The 15,448-nt window shown below is 45.0% G+C and overlaps 1 protein-coding gene across 1 annotated transcript in view; it reads right to left on the reverse strand.

Moving 5' to 3' along the window:
• fmn1 (formin 1) overlaps nucleotides 1–15,448 on the reverse strand; it is a 639,512-nt gene continuing 624,064 nt past the window's right edge. Inside the window, 2 exon segments of the mRNA XM_072484913.1 lie at nucleotides 1–4,042; nucleotides 15,320–15,401. Coding sequence (XP_072341014.1) covers nucleotides 3,998–4,042; nucleotides 15,320–15,401 — 127 coding nt within the window. The 3' untranslated portion in view covers nucleotides 1–3,997.

Raw genomic sequence — 15,448 nt, forward strand, 5'->3', positions numbered from 1 at the left:
TAATAACAAATGGATCGTTTTATTTTAAAGTGCAATAAGAAACATCTACAGACAATGTTTTTGATGGAAAGGAATAAACTCTGGTAGGAAAACTTTGTGACTGTCATAAGTCCGAGATAATTTCTTGTAAGACAAAATACAGCTTGCTACATTGTTTACGGATACCAGTACAATTCTTGTACATAAGACAAGGAAGGTGTAGGTCTTCCCGACAGTTAAATCAAGATCACGATTCTGTGAATTTTAGAGGCTTTATCCTGCTGAAACATGTCACACTAGTTTCATAAACATTCTACGAATTTGCATTAAATGATTAAAAGCAATAGCAGCAATACAGAGGAGTATTATTGAACAGAACACAATAGACAATTATTTTCTCTGTGTGCCTTATGGATTAAAGTCATGAAATTGTTTATAAAAACTGGTTCTTAATTTTGCCACACATGGCACATAGAAGAAACCATTGTCCAATGTTCACTAATTCGCACAGATTATAGTGATTATGCACTTGAATTATTAGTATACTGCATTTCAACGTCAAGAATCCTTTAAAACAATGCAAAATGAATTAGCACTTGCAAAGATCTAGAACTTTGTCCCACTTTCTTTGGTAATGAAATAGATGCTCTATTATCTCTTGCAGTTGATATTATTTTCAGGAAATTTGAACTAAACTTTCACGCTCTAATTAAGAACTGCAACATTTTTGCAATTGTATACAGTTTTAATTAAATTACTTTTTGCAGTTGTTTTCGGTTTTAATTAAGTTTAATGAAACATCCTTTGCAACATAATGTTAATTGTACCTCATGGTTAAAATTTTAGTTCTACGAATGAATAAAATAACATCTTTTCACCAACAATCTATATGTTCCATATATTGAATTAATAAATAACTGTTATAACAGATAAAAAGGAAAAACACAATTAAATTGATGAAAGGAAACTGTTCATTGCCTCTTTGCTTAATTTATGAATGGCATTCATCACTGTTCACTGAACTTAAATCTACTAAAGGAAATAACCAAGAAATTTTGGTGAGTTTTTAATCACACTTCATTCACAATTTTTCCTTCATGTTTCTTGGGCTCTGCAAGTCATCACCGGACCGGTGTGTTGTTCAGTTGGTCATTTTTGAAGTGCTAGCCCAGGCAGTAAACAAGAGGTCAATGAGCGACATCATAGCTGAGCTCAGCCCTGCTCTCACATTCCAGAAGGGGTCACCATTTAGCAATCCTCAGTGGCAGCTCAGGCTAATGCTCCCCTTGCCAGCTCAAGGGCATTTGAAGACAACTGCAGTACTCCTTATGTTACCATGTCTGCGATCAGTGAACTTAACCCAAACCAAGGATTGAATCTGGGGCCCTCATGTTCTTTATGGTTATCATGACACCAAACCATAAAGGAAGTTCAAAGATTTTGGCTTGATCTATAAAGGCAATATAGTAAAAACCTTCACAACTATAATCCTACATATATTACATTGTTTTGATAAAATAATTCTATTTTCAACAACTATGATTAAAAAATATTTAAATATAGGCAAGTGTCTAAATTGATATTTCTATAAAGTACAGTGTTAACTCTAAAGATATAGTAAATATCATGTTATCAACTTGTTTTAATTCTGGTAAATGAATCAAGCTGTCATGTCACCCACATGACACACATTCTATACAAAAATATATTAGAAGTTAATGTTCAGCAATAGTTTCTGCTGAGCACAATGCAACCAAGTAATATGCTCTGCATATTTTTCAATCCAATTAAGGAAAGATAGATACTTCTCCTTTCATATGCTTATTTGCATACATTAATTTGTCATGCAATATATGTCAGCTCTTTAATAGATCACTATTTCTATGCATTGGGAGTAAACTTCAGATTTGGAATTTGTTAATTGGATTTTACCATAATGTGCGAAAGATAAAAAATGTGTTTCTCCCCAAAATTAAAGTGGCATCTCCTCTCAAGTATCTTGCTAAGATCAAAAATGTATGCCAAAATAATTTTTAAAAAATTGCACATAACTCCATTTTGAGATTGTAAAATACAAAGTGTAATGAATTGAATGTACTTATTGCTTTTTACCTCCATATTCAGAATTCACTTTGTACTTTCATCATTTTATCGGTACTTAGTAGAATTATAAACAACTCCTGCCTTTCGAAGAACTGAGTCAAACATTAATATTAATTAATTTTGGCCAGAACTGTAGCTATACAGAAAATAAAGTATTACTGAAAGTAATCTTTCAAAATGTTTTAAAATAATATTTGAAATATTTGAATAGGCATTCAAATGATGGCCTTCTGAACATTCTATAAGAATTACTGCAAAACCTACGGGTGATGGAGCTTTACGAATTCCTCATAGTCAAATCCCAGAATATAGACAGTGAATTGTAAAAGGGCTATTTCAAAAATATTGTGGATCTTATACAGGTTAGGGTAGGTATACAATACTGGTGACATCAGGTTATGGGATGCTGGATAGTCTGACAAGTTATTAGCTTCTCGCAAATGCAGAAGATCGAGGTCCCAAGTGAATTCAAGGTCTCCATGAAACAGAGAATGGTACTGAAAATAACAATTTTAAGAGTAAAAGGAAGATAGGGAGAACATGAAGAAATGCTGCACGTAAAGGAGTATGTTTGAGCAGCAGTTGTGGATTTAACACAAACCTTTGCCAGCTGCAAATTTTGTCTCTCCAAATGTCCCAGCTTTCTCCTCATGAGTGCTAACATAGATGGAACAATCCTAATTTACACTTGCCAGACTTTAGATCCGACAAGTTGTCATTATCTTTCACTGTTGCCAGGGTACACATTGGAGTCCTGTCCTGCTGAGAATAGGACACACCCAGGCTAACAGTCATGGAGCAAACTTTTATGAGAGAGTTGGGCAAAAGTTTCCCTCAGGTGGAGAAACAACAGGCAACTTGGTTGTGGGACAAGAGGGACAATCCCTGGCAACCAATCAGACCTTACAACTTGCTGTATATTGTGGCTGTTCAAAGTGCAAATGAATGTTCACGTCTGCTCAGTATCATGTAACTGTTGGCAATGACTACTCCTCAATATTACCAAAACGAATATCAATTCTGACGTACTTTTTGAAGTTGCATGATCTCTTGGCAGAGATGAAAGAAAGAAGAAAAAAAAACACCCACTGGGCATTGTTGTGTTTCAGTTCCAAGTCACATTTTTTTTTGTCCTGAATCTTTTACCAAGTTTGCCTTTGCCTTGTTTTTCTAATAGATGGGTATGCGCACTAAACACTTCATTTTTTGGAAGTCGATGTGCATTGTACTGACGGTCATGTTATCAATTTGGTTTGTTAATTTGGTTTAACATAGTGTGGCACTTTATACTGTAGGAGGTATTGAACAGAATATACAATTGAAAAACAGACGAAATCATTATTGAATTTTTGAGCAATTACAGCTGTGATATTTCACCATTTGATTACATTTTCAAGACCTTTCTATTAATCCTAATGGTCGTCTTGCAGTGCAGTTTTGGAATAAGCTGAAGCATCAAGAGAGAATGGGCAGAATTTTCTGACTCCATTGAGGAGGGGGTAGGGGCCGTAATATGCGACAAGCCCTTCAAAGGTCCACGAAATTTGGCGGGATTGGAAAATCCCACCGATGGGCGAGGCAGTAAAATGCTGCCCAATAGCTTTCTGAAGGAACAGCATATTGAACTTTAGATTCCAGGATTTCTTTGCTGGATTTTCATGGGATGTACAATAATTAGACACAACTTTAACTTAAGCATCCAAATCTCACTCATGTGAGGGCAGAACATATACATCCTGTGACATCTATAACCACAAACCTATTACTGCCTTTTGGAATGAATGTCCTCATGGAATCAAAAACCTCATTGGAGGATTGGCATTGGCATGTAAGCAACGTGAAGATGAGGAACATCCTTAAATTTTGACTGCGTGAAAGGACCAGGTCATAGGATTATTGTTCTTCTAGGTTTCCTTCAGTTGGTGGTAACATTTGCCTCCCTTTGACGTAGTCTTTCTTTCTATTTATGACACAAAAAAAAGCTTGTTGTGATTTACAGCTCTGAGTCTTCAACTCTCTATGAATTCCAAAATTCACATGAATTTAATTAACAAGGTTATTTGGTCTGTTTTGAAAATATTACATTTAAAATTCAAGACTAGAAAATTGGATCTCAACTCAAAGTTGGAATTTTGTCAAAGAAATCACATCGCATTTTATTACTCAGCTATTGTTTGTCTTTTACATATTATTCTTGTACTTAGACCAGGGAAGGAACGCCCAGCATTATGATCCAAGTCTCGATATCAGTGGTTTCGAGAGACTATTCACATTGGGGACTTAACAGAATACAATTTTTGTCTTCAAAGTACCAAATTATGGTTAGAGTGATACCAAGCACAAAGGAATGTGGTTGTGGAGAATAATCATTCCAGTCCCAGGACATTGCTACAGGAGTTCCTCAGGGAAGTGCCTTTAACTCAATCATCTCCAGTTGCTTTATCAATGACCTGATGATTGCACAGTCTTTAGTCCATTTGCAACTCCTCATATAATGAAGCAGTTTGTGGGACTTCTGCTGGCAGCCATGGGGTGAGTGGTCGCACATTTGGTGGCTCCCGCTCATGGTAGATTTTTTCGGCCCTTCCCCAACTGAATGGTGTGTTGTTAGAGGGCAAAAGGTGAGCGAGTGCCCAGGGTGGCTAATATTCCTCTGATGTGTGGATCAGCAGACTAGAAGTGCCACGAGAGAGAGCAGCTGGAGCAGGAAAGTTTTTGTGGTGCGGCACAGGTGAAGATGGAGGAGGGCAAGGGGGCAGGCTGCCCAGCCAGTGGTCCATGGAGCAGCTGGTGGAATTCCTCAATGGCAAATTCCAGCAGCAGAGGAAAAGGGCCTTGGAGGATTTGGCCAAGGTGGTGGAGCGCTTAGGGCAGCGATTGAGCAAGTGAAGCAGAGGCAGGAGGCTCAGGGCCAGGTGATCCAGAAGGTGAAGGAGTCGGTGATGATCAGCTAACCTCGCTAGAGGTGAAGATGGGGATGGTGATGAGCAGCCAGAAAAGGCTGAGAGAGAAATCGGAGGACCTCGAGAACCGCTCCAGGAAGCAGGCTTTGCAGACTGTTTGGAAGCTTGAAGGCATTGAGGGAGCGGAGGCCACCAAGTTTGTGGCGAGCATGCTGCAGGAGCTGATGGGGGAGGGGGCCTTTGATCGGCCCCTCGAGGTGGTACGGGTGCACTGGGTGCTGAGGAGAAGACCGCAGTGGAGAAACCGCCGAGGATGATGGTGGCTAGGCTGCATTGGTTCCTGGATAAAGAAAGGATCCTGAGGTGGGCCAGGAAATGCACCTGGGAGGGGAGTGAGCTGCCGATTTACCAGGACCTGGCCAAATGGAGGGTCAGGTACAATCAGATAAAGGTGGCCCTCTACAAGAAGGGGTGAAGTTCAGGGTTTAGTACCCTGACTGGTTGTGGGTGACGCATCAAAAACAGGAATTTTATTTTTGATTCACTGGAGACCATGGGCTGGGAGGAGTGTGAGGACATTGAACTTTGGAGAGGGGTTTTATGTAAATTGTGACGCACATTGGGAGGGTAAATTGGGGCAGGTTTCGTCAGGGGAGCGGTGATGGTGAGTGTACCTTTTGTTTCTCTTTGTTTGTTGGTGATTAAGAGGATTGGTGGGGGGGGGGGGGCGGGGGGGAAGGGAGTGGACTGGAAGGGTGAAGGGAAGTCAGAGGCCTTGAGGAGGGGCCACCATGCTAGCTGGACGGGCTACTAAACAGGAGTGAAGTGGGTGGTTGCCAGGAGGAAGGCATGAGGGGGATTGGATTGGTTCTTTGTTTGGTTGTGGGGCGGTGGGCTAGGGGTTGCTGACATGGGCGTGGTTGGTGTGGTGCAGTTGGGAAGGGAGAGATGGCGGCGGACATCTGAGGACGGGCCTGGAGAGGTGCGTGATGCAGGTCGGGTGGCTGGCTTAAAAAGGGATATGGCTGATCGGCAGGGGAGGGGGATAGGAAGTCCCTGACCAGGCTTGTTATGTGGCATGTACGAGGGTGAACCGACGGTTAAACGGTCGCGTGTTTTTATGCATCTGAGGAGCCCGAAGATGGACGTTGTGTTCTTGCAGGAGACGCATCTGAAGTTGGGGGAATCAGACGAGGCTGAGGAAGGGATGGGTGGGGCAGGTTTTCCACTCGGGGTTAGACATGAAGCTGAGGAGAGTGGTGGTGTTGGTCAATAAGAGAGTTGCTTTGTAGGTGGAGAGCATTGTGGCTGATTATCATAGAATTTACAGAGCAGGAGGCCATTCGGCCCATCGAGTCTGCACCGGCTCTTGGAAAGAGCACCCTACCCAAGGTCAACACCTCCGCCCTAGCCCCATAACCCAGTAACCTCACCCAACACTAAGGGCAATTTTGGACACTAAGGGCAATTTAGCATGGTCAATCCACCTAACCTGCACATCTTTGGACTGTGGGAGGAAACCGGAGCACCCGGAGGAAACCCACGCACACACGGGGAGGATGTGCAGACTCCGCACAGACAGTGATCCAAGCCGGAATCGAACCTGGGACCCTGGAGCTGTGAAGCAATTGTGCTATCCACAAGGCTACCGTGTTGATCCAGGGACTAGATATGTGATAGTCAATGGGAAGCTTAAGGGGACGCCGGTGGTCCTGACGAATGTTTATGCCCTGAATTGAGATGACATGGACTTTATGAGGTGGGTGTTATGGAGGATCCCGGACTGGACATGCATCAGCTGTTCATGGTTCATGATTTCAATACAGTCCGAGATCTGAGTTTGGACAGGTTGAATCCTAGGTCATCGAGGGTGTCGGCAGTGGCGAGGTAGTTGAGGGGATTCATGAAGCACATGGAGTGGGGGTGGGGGGACCGTGGAGATGTGGGAGGCCCTGGGCGAAGGAGCCCGCGTACTTCTCCCATGTGCATACGGTGAATTCCCGGTTTGACTTTTTTGTTATGGACAAGGTGCTGCTGGCAGGGGTGGCTAACTCGGAGTACTCGGCGACTGTGGTTTACGACCACGTGCCTTACTGGGTGGATTTGTGGGTGGTGCAGTGGGAGGCCCAGTGGCCACAGTATAGGTTGGATGTCGGGCTGCTGGCAGATGAGGGTGTGTGTGAGCGGATGAGGGCTGCCATTCAGGGGTATGTGAAGTCTCACGATACGGGGGATGTCACAGCCGCCATGCAGTGGGAGGCACTTAAGGCCCTATTTATTTAGATCCGGGTGCACAGAGAGAGGGTGGGGTGTGAGGAGAGGGCGAGGCTGGTACAGGAATTTCTAAGGGTAGATCGGAGGTACTCGGTGGCGCCTGAGGAGCGGTTGTTGAAGGAGAGGGAGAGGCTCCAGATGTAGTTTGGGTTGGTGTCCATGGGAAAGGCGATGGGGCAGTTGTGGACGGTCAGAGGAGCAGAGTAAGACTACGGGGAAAAGGCGAGCAGGATGCTGGCCCACCAGCTGAGGAAGCAGACAGCGGCGAAGGAGATTGGGAGGGTGAAGAATGAGAAAGATAGAGTGGTGATGGGCCCGGAAGGGGTGATGGGGCATTTATGACCTTCCATAGAAGGCTGTACGAGTCGGAGCCCCCAGCTGCAGAGGAGGGGATGCGGCAGTTAATGGATAGGTTGGAGTTCCCCAAGGTGGAGGGGAGAGGGTTCAAGGTCTGGGGGCCCCAATTTGGTTGAGGGAGGTGATGGACGGTATGGGTGCGATGCAGGCGAGGAGGGCCCCGGGACCAAACGGGTTTATAAGATGTTTGATGCGAAGCTGGGGCCGTTGTTGGTGAGGACATACAGTGAATCAAGCGATAGGGGGAGCTTCCCCTCACATTGTCACAGGTGTCCATCCCCTGATCTTAAAGAAAGATAAGGACCCGGAGCAGTGTGGGTCATACTGCCCTATATCGCTGCTGAACGTTGATGCGAAGTTGTTGGCGAAGGTGTTAGCATCGCAAATTGAGGACTGTGTGCCAGGGGTGATAGGAAAGGACCAGACTGGATTTGTGAGGGGAAGGCAGTTGTCGGTGAATGTGCGCAGGATGCTTAATGTAATTATGATGCCCTCGGAGGGACAGGATATAGAGGTAGTGGTGGCTATGGACATGGAGAAGGCCTTTGATTGGGTGGAGTGGGCATATTTGTTGGAGGTGCTGGGCAGTTAGGGTTTGTGGATTGGGTTTAGCTGTTGTACAGGGTGCCGGTGGCAAGTGTTTGGATAAATCGGATGAGTTTGGGGTACTTTGGATTACATTGAAGGACAAGACAGGGGTGCCCGCTCTCCCCATTGCTTTTCGCCTTGGCGATAGAGCTGTTTGCAATGCTGCTTAGGGTGTCAAGGGATTGAGCGGGGGGGGGTTTGCTGAGCATAGAATTTCACTATATGCAGACAATTTGTTGTTATAGTTGGGCAGCACAGTAGCACACGTGGCTAGCACTGTGGCTTCACAGCACCAAGGTTCCAGGTTCGATTCTCCGCTGGGTCACTGTCTGTGCGGAGTCTGCACCTTCTCCTCGTGTCTGCGTGGGTTTCCTCCCGGTGTTCCGGTTTCCTCCCACAGTCCAAAGAAGTGCAGGTTAGGTGGATTGGCCATGATAAATTGCCCCTCAGTGTCCAAAAGGTTAGGAGGGGTTATTGGGATAGGGTGGAAGTGAGGGCTTAAGTGGGTCGGTGCAGACTCGATGGGCCGAATGGCTTCCTTCTGCACTGTATGTTCTATGATCTATATCCTGGATCCGGTGGGCAGCATTGGCAGGATTATGGAAATTTTGAGGGAATTTGGCAGGCTGTCGCGGTACAAATGGGGAAGAGTGAGTTGTTCCCAATCAATGTTAGAGGGCAAGAGAGGAGGTTAGAAGAATTGCCTCCAGGGTGGCGGGGGCGAGTTTTAGGGTATTTAGGAATCTAAGTGGTATGGAGCTGGGCCCAGCTACATAAATTGAACTTGGCACGATTGGTAGAGTGAATGAATGCGGATTTTAAGAGGTGGGGTGTGTTACCGCTGTCACTAGCTGGGCACGTGCAGATGGTGAAAATGACAGTGTTGCCCAGGTTCTTGTTCGTTTTCCCAAGTCCTTTTTTAAAAAAAAATTTAGAGTACCCAATTATTTTTTTTCCAATTAAGGGGCAATTTAGCATGGTCAATCCACCTAACCTGCACATCTTTGGGTTGTGGGGGTGAAACCCACGCAGCCATGGGGAGAATGTGCAAACTCCACACGGACAGTGACCCAGGGCGGGAATTCGAACCCGGGTCCTCAACGCCGCAGTCCCAGTGCTAACCACTGCGCCACATGCTGCCCCTCCACGTCCTTTTTTAAGACGGTTAACGGGATGATTGCAGGGTTTGTGTAGGCGGGGAAGACCCTGTGGGCGAGGTGGGTGTTCTTGGAGAGGAGACGAGGAGGGGTGGGGGAAGCTGGCATTGCTGATTTTGATAAATTATTATTCGGTGGCGAACATTACTCCGGTGAGGAAATGGGCGGTGGGGGAGAGATCGGTTTGGGGGCGGTTGGAGGCGGCGTCGTGTAGGGGGACGAATTTGAGGGCACTGTTGTTGGCACCTCTTCCATTCGTGCCTGTCAGGTACTCTGAGAGTCCAGTGGTGTTTTTGGCGTGCGGGTGTGGAGCTAGTGCAGGCAGCGTTTTGGGATGGAGGGCATGTCATTGTGGGCGCCAATATGCGACAACCCGAGGATTGTGCTGGTGGGGCTGGATGCAAGGTTCCAGGGCTGGCAGCAGGTGCAGAGAGAGTACTTAGGGACTTATTTATAGGGGACATGTTTGCGGAGCTGGAGGAATTGTCTGCGAACGGCTTTAGGTACCTGCAGGTGAGAGATTTTGTGAAGAGAGAGATACTGTCCTTCCTGGGGCTGCCGCCTCCGGTGTTGCGGGACAAGTTATTGTCAGAAGATGATATAGAGGAGGGGAGGATGTCGGATATTTACAAGGAATTAATGGACAGCGAGGGTGCTCCGGTGGAGGAGATTATGCGCCATTCAGTTTGGAGGGGCGGTGTGGGCCGGGATGTGGGTAGAAGCTTTGTGGTGGGTGAATGCTTCCTCGTCGGGTGCAAGGTTGAGCCACATCATATTTAAGGTGGCGCATAGGCCCTCATGATGGTGGCGACGATGAGCAGGTTATTTTCGGGAGTGGAAGACAGGTGTGGGCAGTGTGCGGGGGTGGGGGCAGAGCGCGAATCACGGCCACATATTTTGGCAGTGTCCAAAACTGAGAAGGTTCTGGCAGGGGTTCTCGGATGTTATGCCCAAGGTTTTGGGTGTTGGGGTGGCCCCGAGTCCGGAGGTGGTGATATTTGGTGTGTCGGAACATCTGGGAGTCTCTGATAGCCCGGAGATGGATTTTGTTGCGTTGGCAGGACTCTGAGCCACCAAAGACGGGGGTATGGGCGAGTCACCCTGGCAGAATTCCTGCGGTTGGAGAAGATTAAGTTTGCTTTGCGGGGGTCGGGTTCACCCAGAGGTGGAAACCATTCACTGATTTCTTCAAGGAGGATTGAGGGGTCAGTGGGTGAGGGGGGGGGGGGGGGGTGGCAGAGGGGGAGGGGTAGTGCAGTAGGGGGAGGTTGGGTGGTGGTAAGAGAGTGAAAATTGGGGAGGTGGGATGTTTGTCGCAGGGGATGTTGGGGATTTGTCGTTCTTTGTTCAGATTAATGTTTAGTTTTCTGATATTTTTGTGTATATATGTAAAAACCCTTGAATAAAAATATTTTTTTAAAAATGAAGCAGTTGGTGCCCGCAAGAAGCAAGACCTGGACAAAATTCAGGCTTGGGATGGTAAGTGGATAGTAACATTCGCTCCACACAAGTGCCAAGTGAAGGATTGTCCCTTCAGTCTGAGGCAGTGCCATTGGGTTCTAGTCTTCCCTACTAGTGGAAACATAGTCTCCACATTCACTCTATCCAGGCCTCTCAGTATCGTGTAAATTTCAATGAGATCCCTCCTCATCCTTCTAAACTCCATCGAGTACAGACCCAGAGTCCTCAACCGTTCCTCATACGACAAACCCTTCATTTCGGGGATCATTCTTGTGAACCTTCTCCGGACCCTTTCCAAGGCCAGCCCATCCTTCCTTAGATACGGAGCCCAAAACTGCTCACAATATTCCAAATGGGGTCTGACCAGAACCTTATACAGCCTCAGCAGTACATCCCTGCTCTTGTATTCCAGCCCTCTTGAAATGAATGCTAACATTGAATTTGCCTTCCTAACTGCCATCTGAACCTGCATGTTAACCTTAACAGAATCCTGAACTAGGACTCCTCAGTCCCTTTATGCTTCATATTTCTGAACCGCTTTAAGTAGTACCAGTCAGTGCTTGAGGTCAATTCAGCAAGGTTTTAATCAGTCGATTGGCTTTTGGGTTGTGCTTCTGACTCACCCAGTTAAAACCGAGACGGAGTCATAATTACATAATAGAAGCTTGATTTACAATACATTCATGAAGTACTTCTTGCTTCCAGTGGCACCTCAGATGTTGACATTATAGAGTGGCTACAGCAGGGTGATAAGCGAAACTGCTTGATTTTAAAGATACCCCTTCCAAGTTGCTGGCTCAAAATCTTCTTCTTGAAGCTCCCTTCCAAACAGCACTGTGGGCGTATCTAACACAGGGACTGCAAGGATTCAAGAAGGTGGCTCATCACCACCTTCTCAAGGGCAATTAGCGATGGGCAATGAATGCTGGCCGAACCAGTGACACCCAAATCCCACTCTCACCAGCCAGTTGGGTTAAAATCGACCCATTTATTGCACATCTTACAAAATAAGGTGACTTTATGGTATAATTGGCAGGTCAATTTTAACTCTTCCAATTAGTAGGCTGAATCCAGGCTCCATGCTATGCTCTAAATCATTTGTGGTACAGACTGTCCATTATCAATCACATGTTCAAATGCTGAAGGACGTAGTTACCAGTACATAACAATTAAAAATTCCAAAGTTTAACAGATTACCTCGATTATCCAAACAGGGCTATAATTAACTAGAACATTCTGTAACCAAAGAAAATCAGTTCCATAACATTTGCTTATATTCCCAAAACTGTCTCGCGCACAAAACATTACAATTAGGCAAGTAGTTAATTCAAAAATATTGGATAAAGTATATAATCCTGTTGCATCAATAGGCCAAAATAATTGTTTGCAACCAGACAGGTATCCAACATAGCTAAATAAGAAGTAACATTTTTGTCAGGTAACAACTGCATCTATCAGGGCTACCCTGGAAAATTGCTTGCATCAAGAAAGAAAAGGTTATAAAGACGAGAATTTATATTGTGCATTTTGCAACATCAGAATGTCCCAAAGTACTGTCAATTAAGTATTTTCTTGAATTGTAGTCACTGTTGTAATATCTTGAAAAAAGAACAAAGAAAAGTACAGCACAGGAACAGGCCCTTCGGCCCTCCAAGCCCATGCCGACCATGCTGCCCGACTAAACTACAATCTTCTGCACATCCTGGGTCCGTATCCCTCTATTCCCATCCTATTCATGTATTTGTCAAGATGTCCCTTAAATGTCACTATCGTCCCTGCTTCCACCGCCTCCTCCGGTAGCGAGTTCCAGGCATCCACTACCCTCTGTGTAAAAAAAAAAAAACTTGCCTCGTACATCTACTCTAAACCTTGCCCCTCGCACCTTAAACCTATGCCCCCTAGTAATTGACCCCTCTACCCTGGGGAAAAGCCTCTGACTATCCACTCTGTCTATGCCCCTCATAATTTTGTAGACCTCCATCAGGTCGCCCCTCAACCTCCGTCGTTCCAGTTTATAACATGCTGGTAAATCTCTTCTGCACCCTCTCTAAAGCCTCCACATCCTCCTGGTAGTGTGGCGACCAGAATTGAACACTATACTCCAAGTGTGGCCTAACTAAGGTTCGATACAGCTGCAACATGACTTGTCAATTCTTATACTCAATGCCCCGGCCAATGAAGGCAAGCATGCCGTATGCCTTCTTGACTACCTTCTCCACCTGTGTTGCCCCTTTCAGTGACCTGTGGACCTGTACACCTAGATCTCTGACTTTCAATACTCTTGAGGGTTCTACCATTCACTGTATATTCCCTACCTGCATTAGACCTTCCAAAATGCATTACCTCACATTTGTCCGGATTAAACTCCATCTGCCATCTCTCCGCCCAAGTCTCCAGACAATCTAAATCCTGCTGTATCCTCTGACAGTCCTCATCGCTATCCGCAATTCCACCAACATTTGTGTCGTCTGCAAACTTACTAATCAGACCAGTTACATTTTCCTCCAAATCATTTATATATACTACAAACAGCAAAGGTCTCAGCACTGATCCCTGCGGAACACCACTAGTCAGAACCCTCCAATTAGAAAAGCATCCTTCCATTGCTACTCTCTGCCTTCTATAACCTAGCCAGTTCTGTATCCACCTTGCTAGCTCACCCCTGATCCCGCGTGACTTCACCTTTTGTACTAGTCTACCATGAGGGACCTTGTCAAAGGCCTTACTGAAGTCCAACATCCACTGCCCTACCTGCATCAATCATCTTTGTGACCTCCTCGAAAAACTCTATCAAGTTAGTGAGACATGACCTCCCCTTCACAAAACCATGCTGCCTCTCACTAGTACATCCATTTGCTTCCAAATGGGAGTAGATCCTGTCTCGAAAATTCTCTCCAGTAATTTCCCTACCACTGACGTAAGGCTCACCGGCCTGTAGTTCCCTGGATTATCCTTGCTGCCCTTCTTAAACAGAGGAACAACATTGGCTATTCTCCAGTCCCCCAGGACATCACCTGAAGACAGTGAGGATCCAAAGATTTCTGTCAAGTCCTCAGCAATTTCCTCTCTAGCCTCCTTCAGTATTCTGGGGTAGATCCCATCAGGCCCTGGGGACTTATCTACCTTAATATTTTTCAAGACGCTCAACACCTCGTCTTTTTGGATCTCAATGTGACCCAGGCTATCTACACAGCCTTCTCCAGACTCAACATTTACCAATTCCTTCTCTTTGGTGAATACTGATGCAAAGTATTCATTTAGTACCTGTCTCATCTCCCCTGGCTCCACACATAGATTCCTTTGCCTATCCTACAGTGGGCCAACTCTTTCCCTGGCTACCCTCTTGCTTTTTATGTACGGGTAAAAAGCCTTGGGATTTTCCTTAACCCTATTTGCCAATGATTTTTCGTGACCCCTTCTAGCCCGCCTGACTCCTTGCTTAAGCTCATTCCTACTTTCCTTATATTCCACACAGGCTTCATCTGTTCCCAGCCTTTTAGCCCTGACAAATGCCTCCTTTTTCTTTTTGACGAGGCCTACAATAGCTCTCGTTATCCAAGGTTCCCGAAAATTGCCGTATTTACCCTTCTTCCTCACAGGAACATGCCGGTCCTGAATTCCTTTCAACTGACACTTGAAAGCCTCCCACATGTCAGATGTTGATTTACCCTCAAACATCCGCCCCCAATCTAGGTGACTGGGTGACTAGGGCTGAGCTCAAGGGCAGGGTAAATGGCAGGTACCCTGAAGAAACTTAGGACTGAGATGAAAATTAATTTCTTCATTCAGAGGACTGTGAATCTTTGGAATTCTAGATGTTCATTTTGGAATATATTTAAGGCTGAGAATGATTATTAGCTTTTGAGGGAATCAGGAGGAGCAAATAGGGAGGTGGAATTGAGGCTAAGGATCGGCCATGAATGTACTAAATGGTGGAGGAAGATCAATAGCTTGTGTGGTCTATTACTGCTCTGCATCTTATGCTCTTATGAATTGTTAAGCAATTTTTCCATTACTGAAAATCTCCATCATAGCTTCTGTTAAACTTTTCTGTTCCAGTTAAAAAGCCTGAAACTTTTACATTTTTCTTCAGGTTACAATATCACATTTCTGGTCTCATTCTTTGGAATTTTCATTGCATCCTTTCCAACGCTCTAATATATTTTCCAGAGGAAGAACTCAGACTGCATTATATTTTTTTTTACAAAGTCATCATCAAAGTCTTGATATATCAAATATATATATCGGATATTGTTTTTAAAAAATTCTTCGGATTTTTAGTACCCTATATTTTGGACATTGTGAATTCTCCCTCAGTGTACCCGAACAGGCGCCAGAATGTGGCGACTAGGGGCTTTTCACAGTAACTTCATTGCAGTGTTAATGTAAGCCTACTTGTGACAATAAAGATTATTCAAATTCAAAATCAGAGTGCCATAATCCTCATTAAATAGATTCAGGGCCAGAAATATAGATCATTGGTAATAATAATCTTACCAAGCTGTTGGGATTTGTTTTCTTCGTTTCGACTCTCTTTTCTGAAGTTATCTTCTTTACAGATTGCTGAGCCTCCTTCAACCTGAAACATGTTTAGAAGGAACTTGTCATTTATTAAATATTGTCTGT

The sequence above is a fragment of the Scyliorhinus torazame genome, chromosome 2, assembly GCF_047496885.1.
Source record: "Scyliorhinus torazame isolate Kashiwa2021f chromosome 2, sScyTor2.1, whole genome shotgun sequence".
NCBI lineage: Eukaryota > Metazoa > Chordata > Chondrichthyes > Carcharhiniformes > Scyliorhinidae > Scyliorhinus > Scyliorhinus torazame.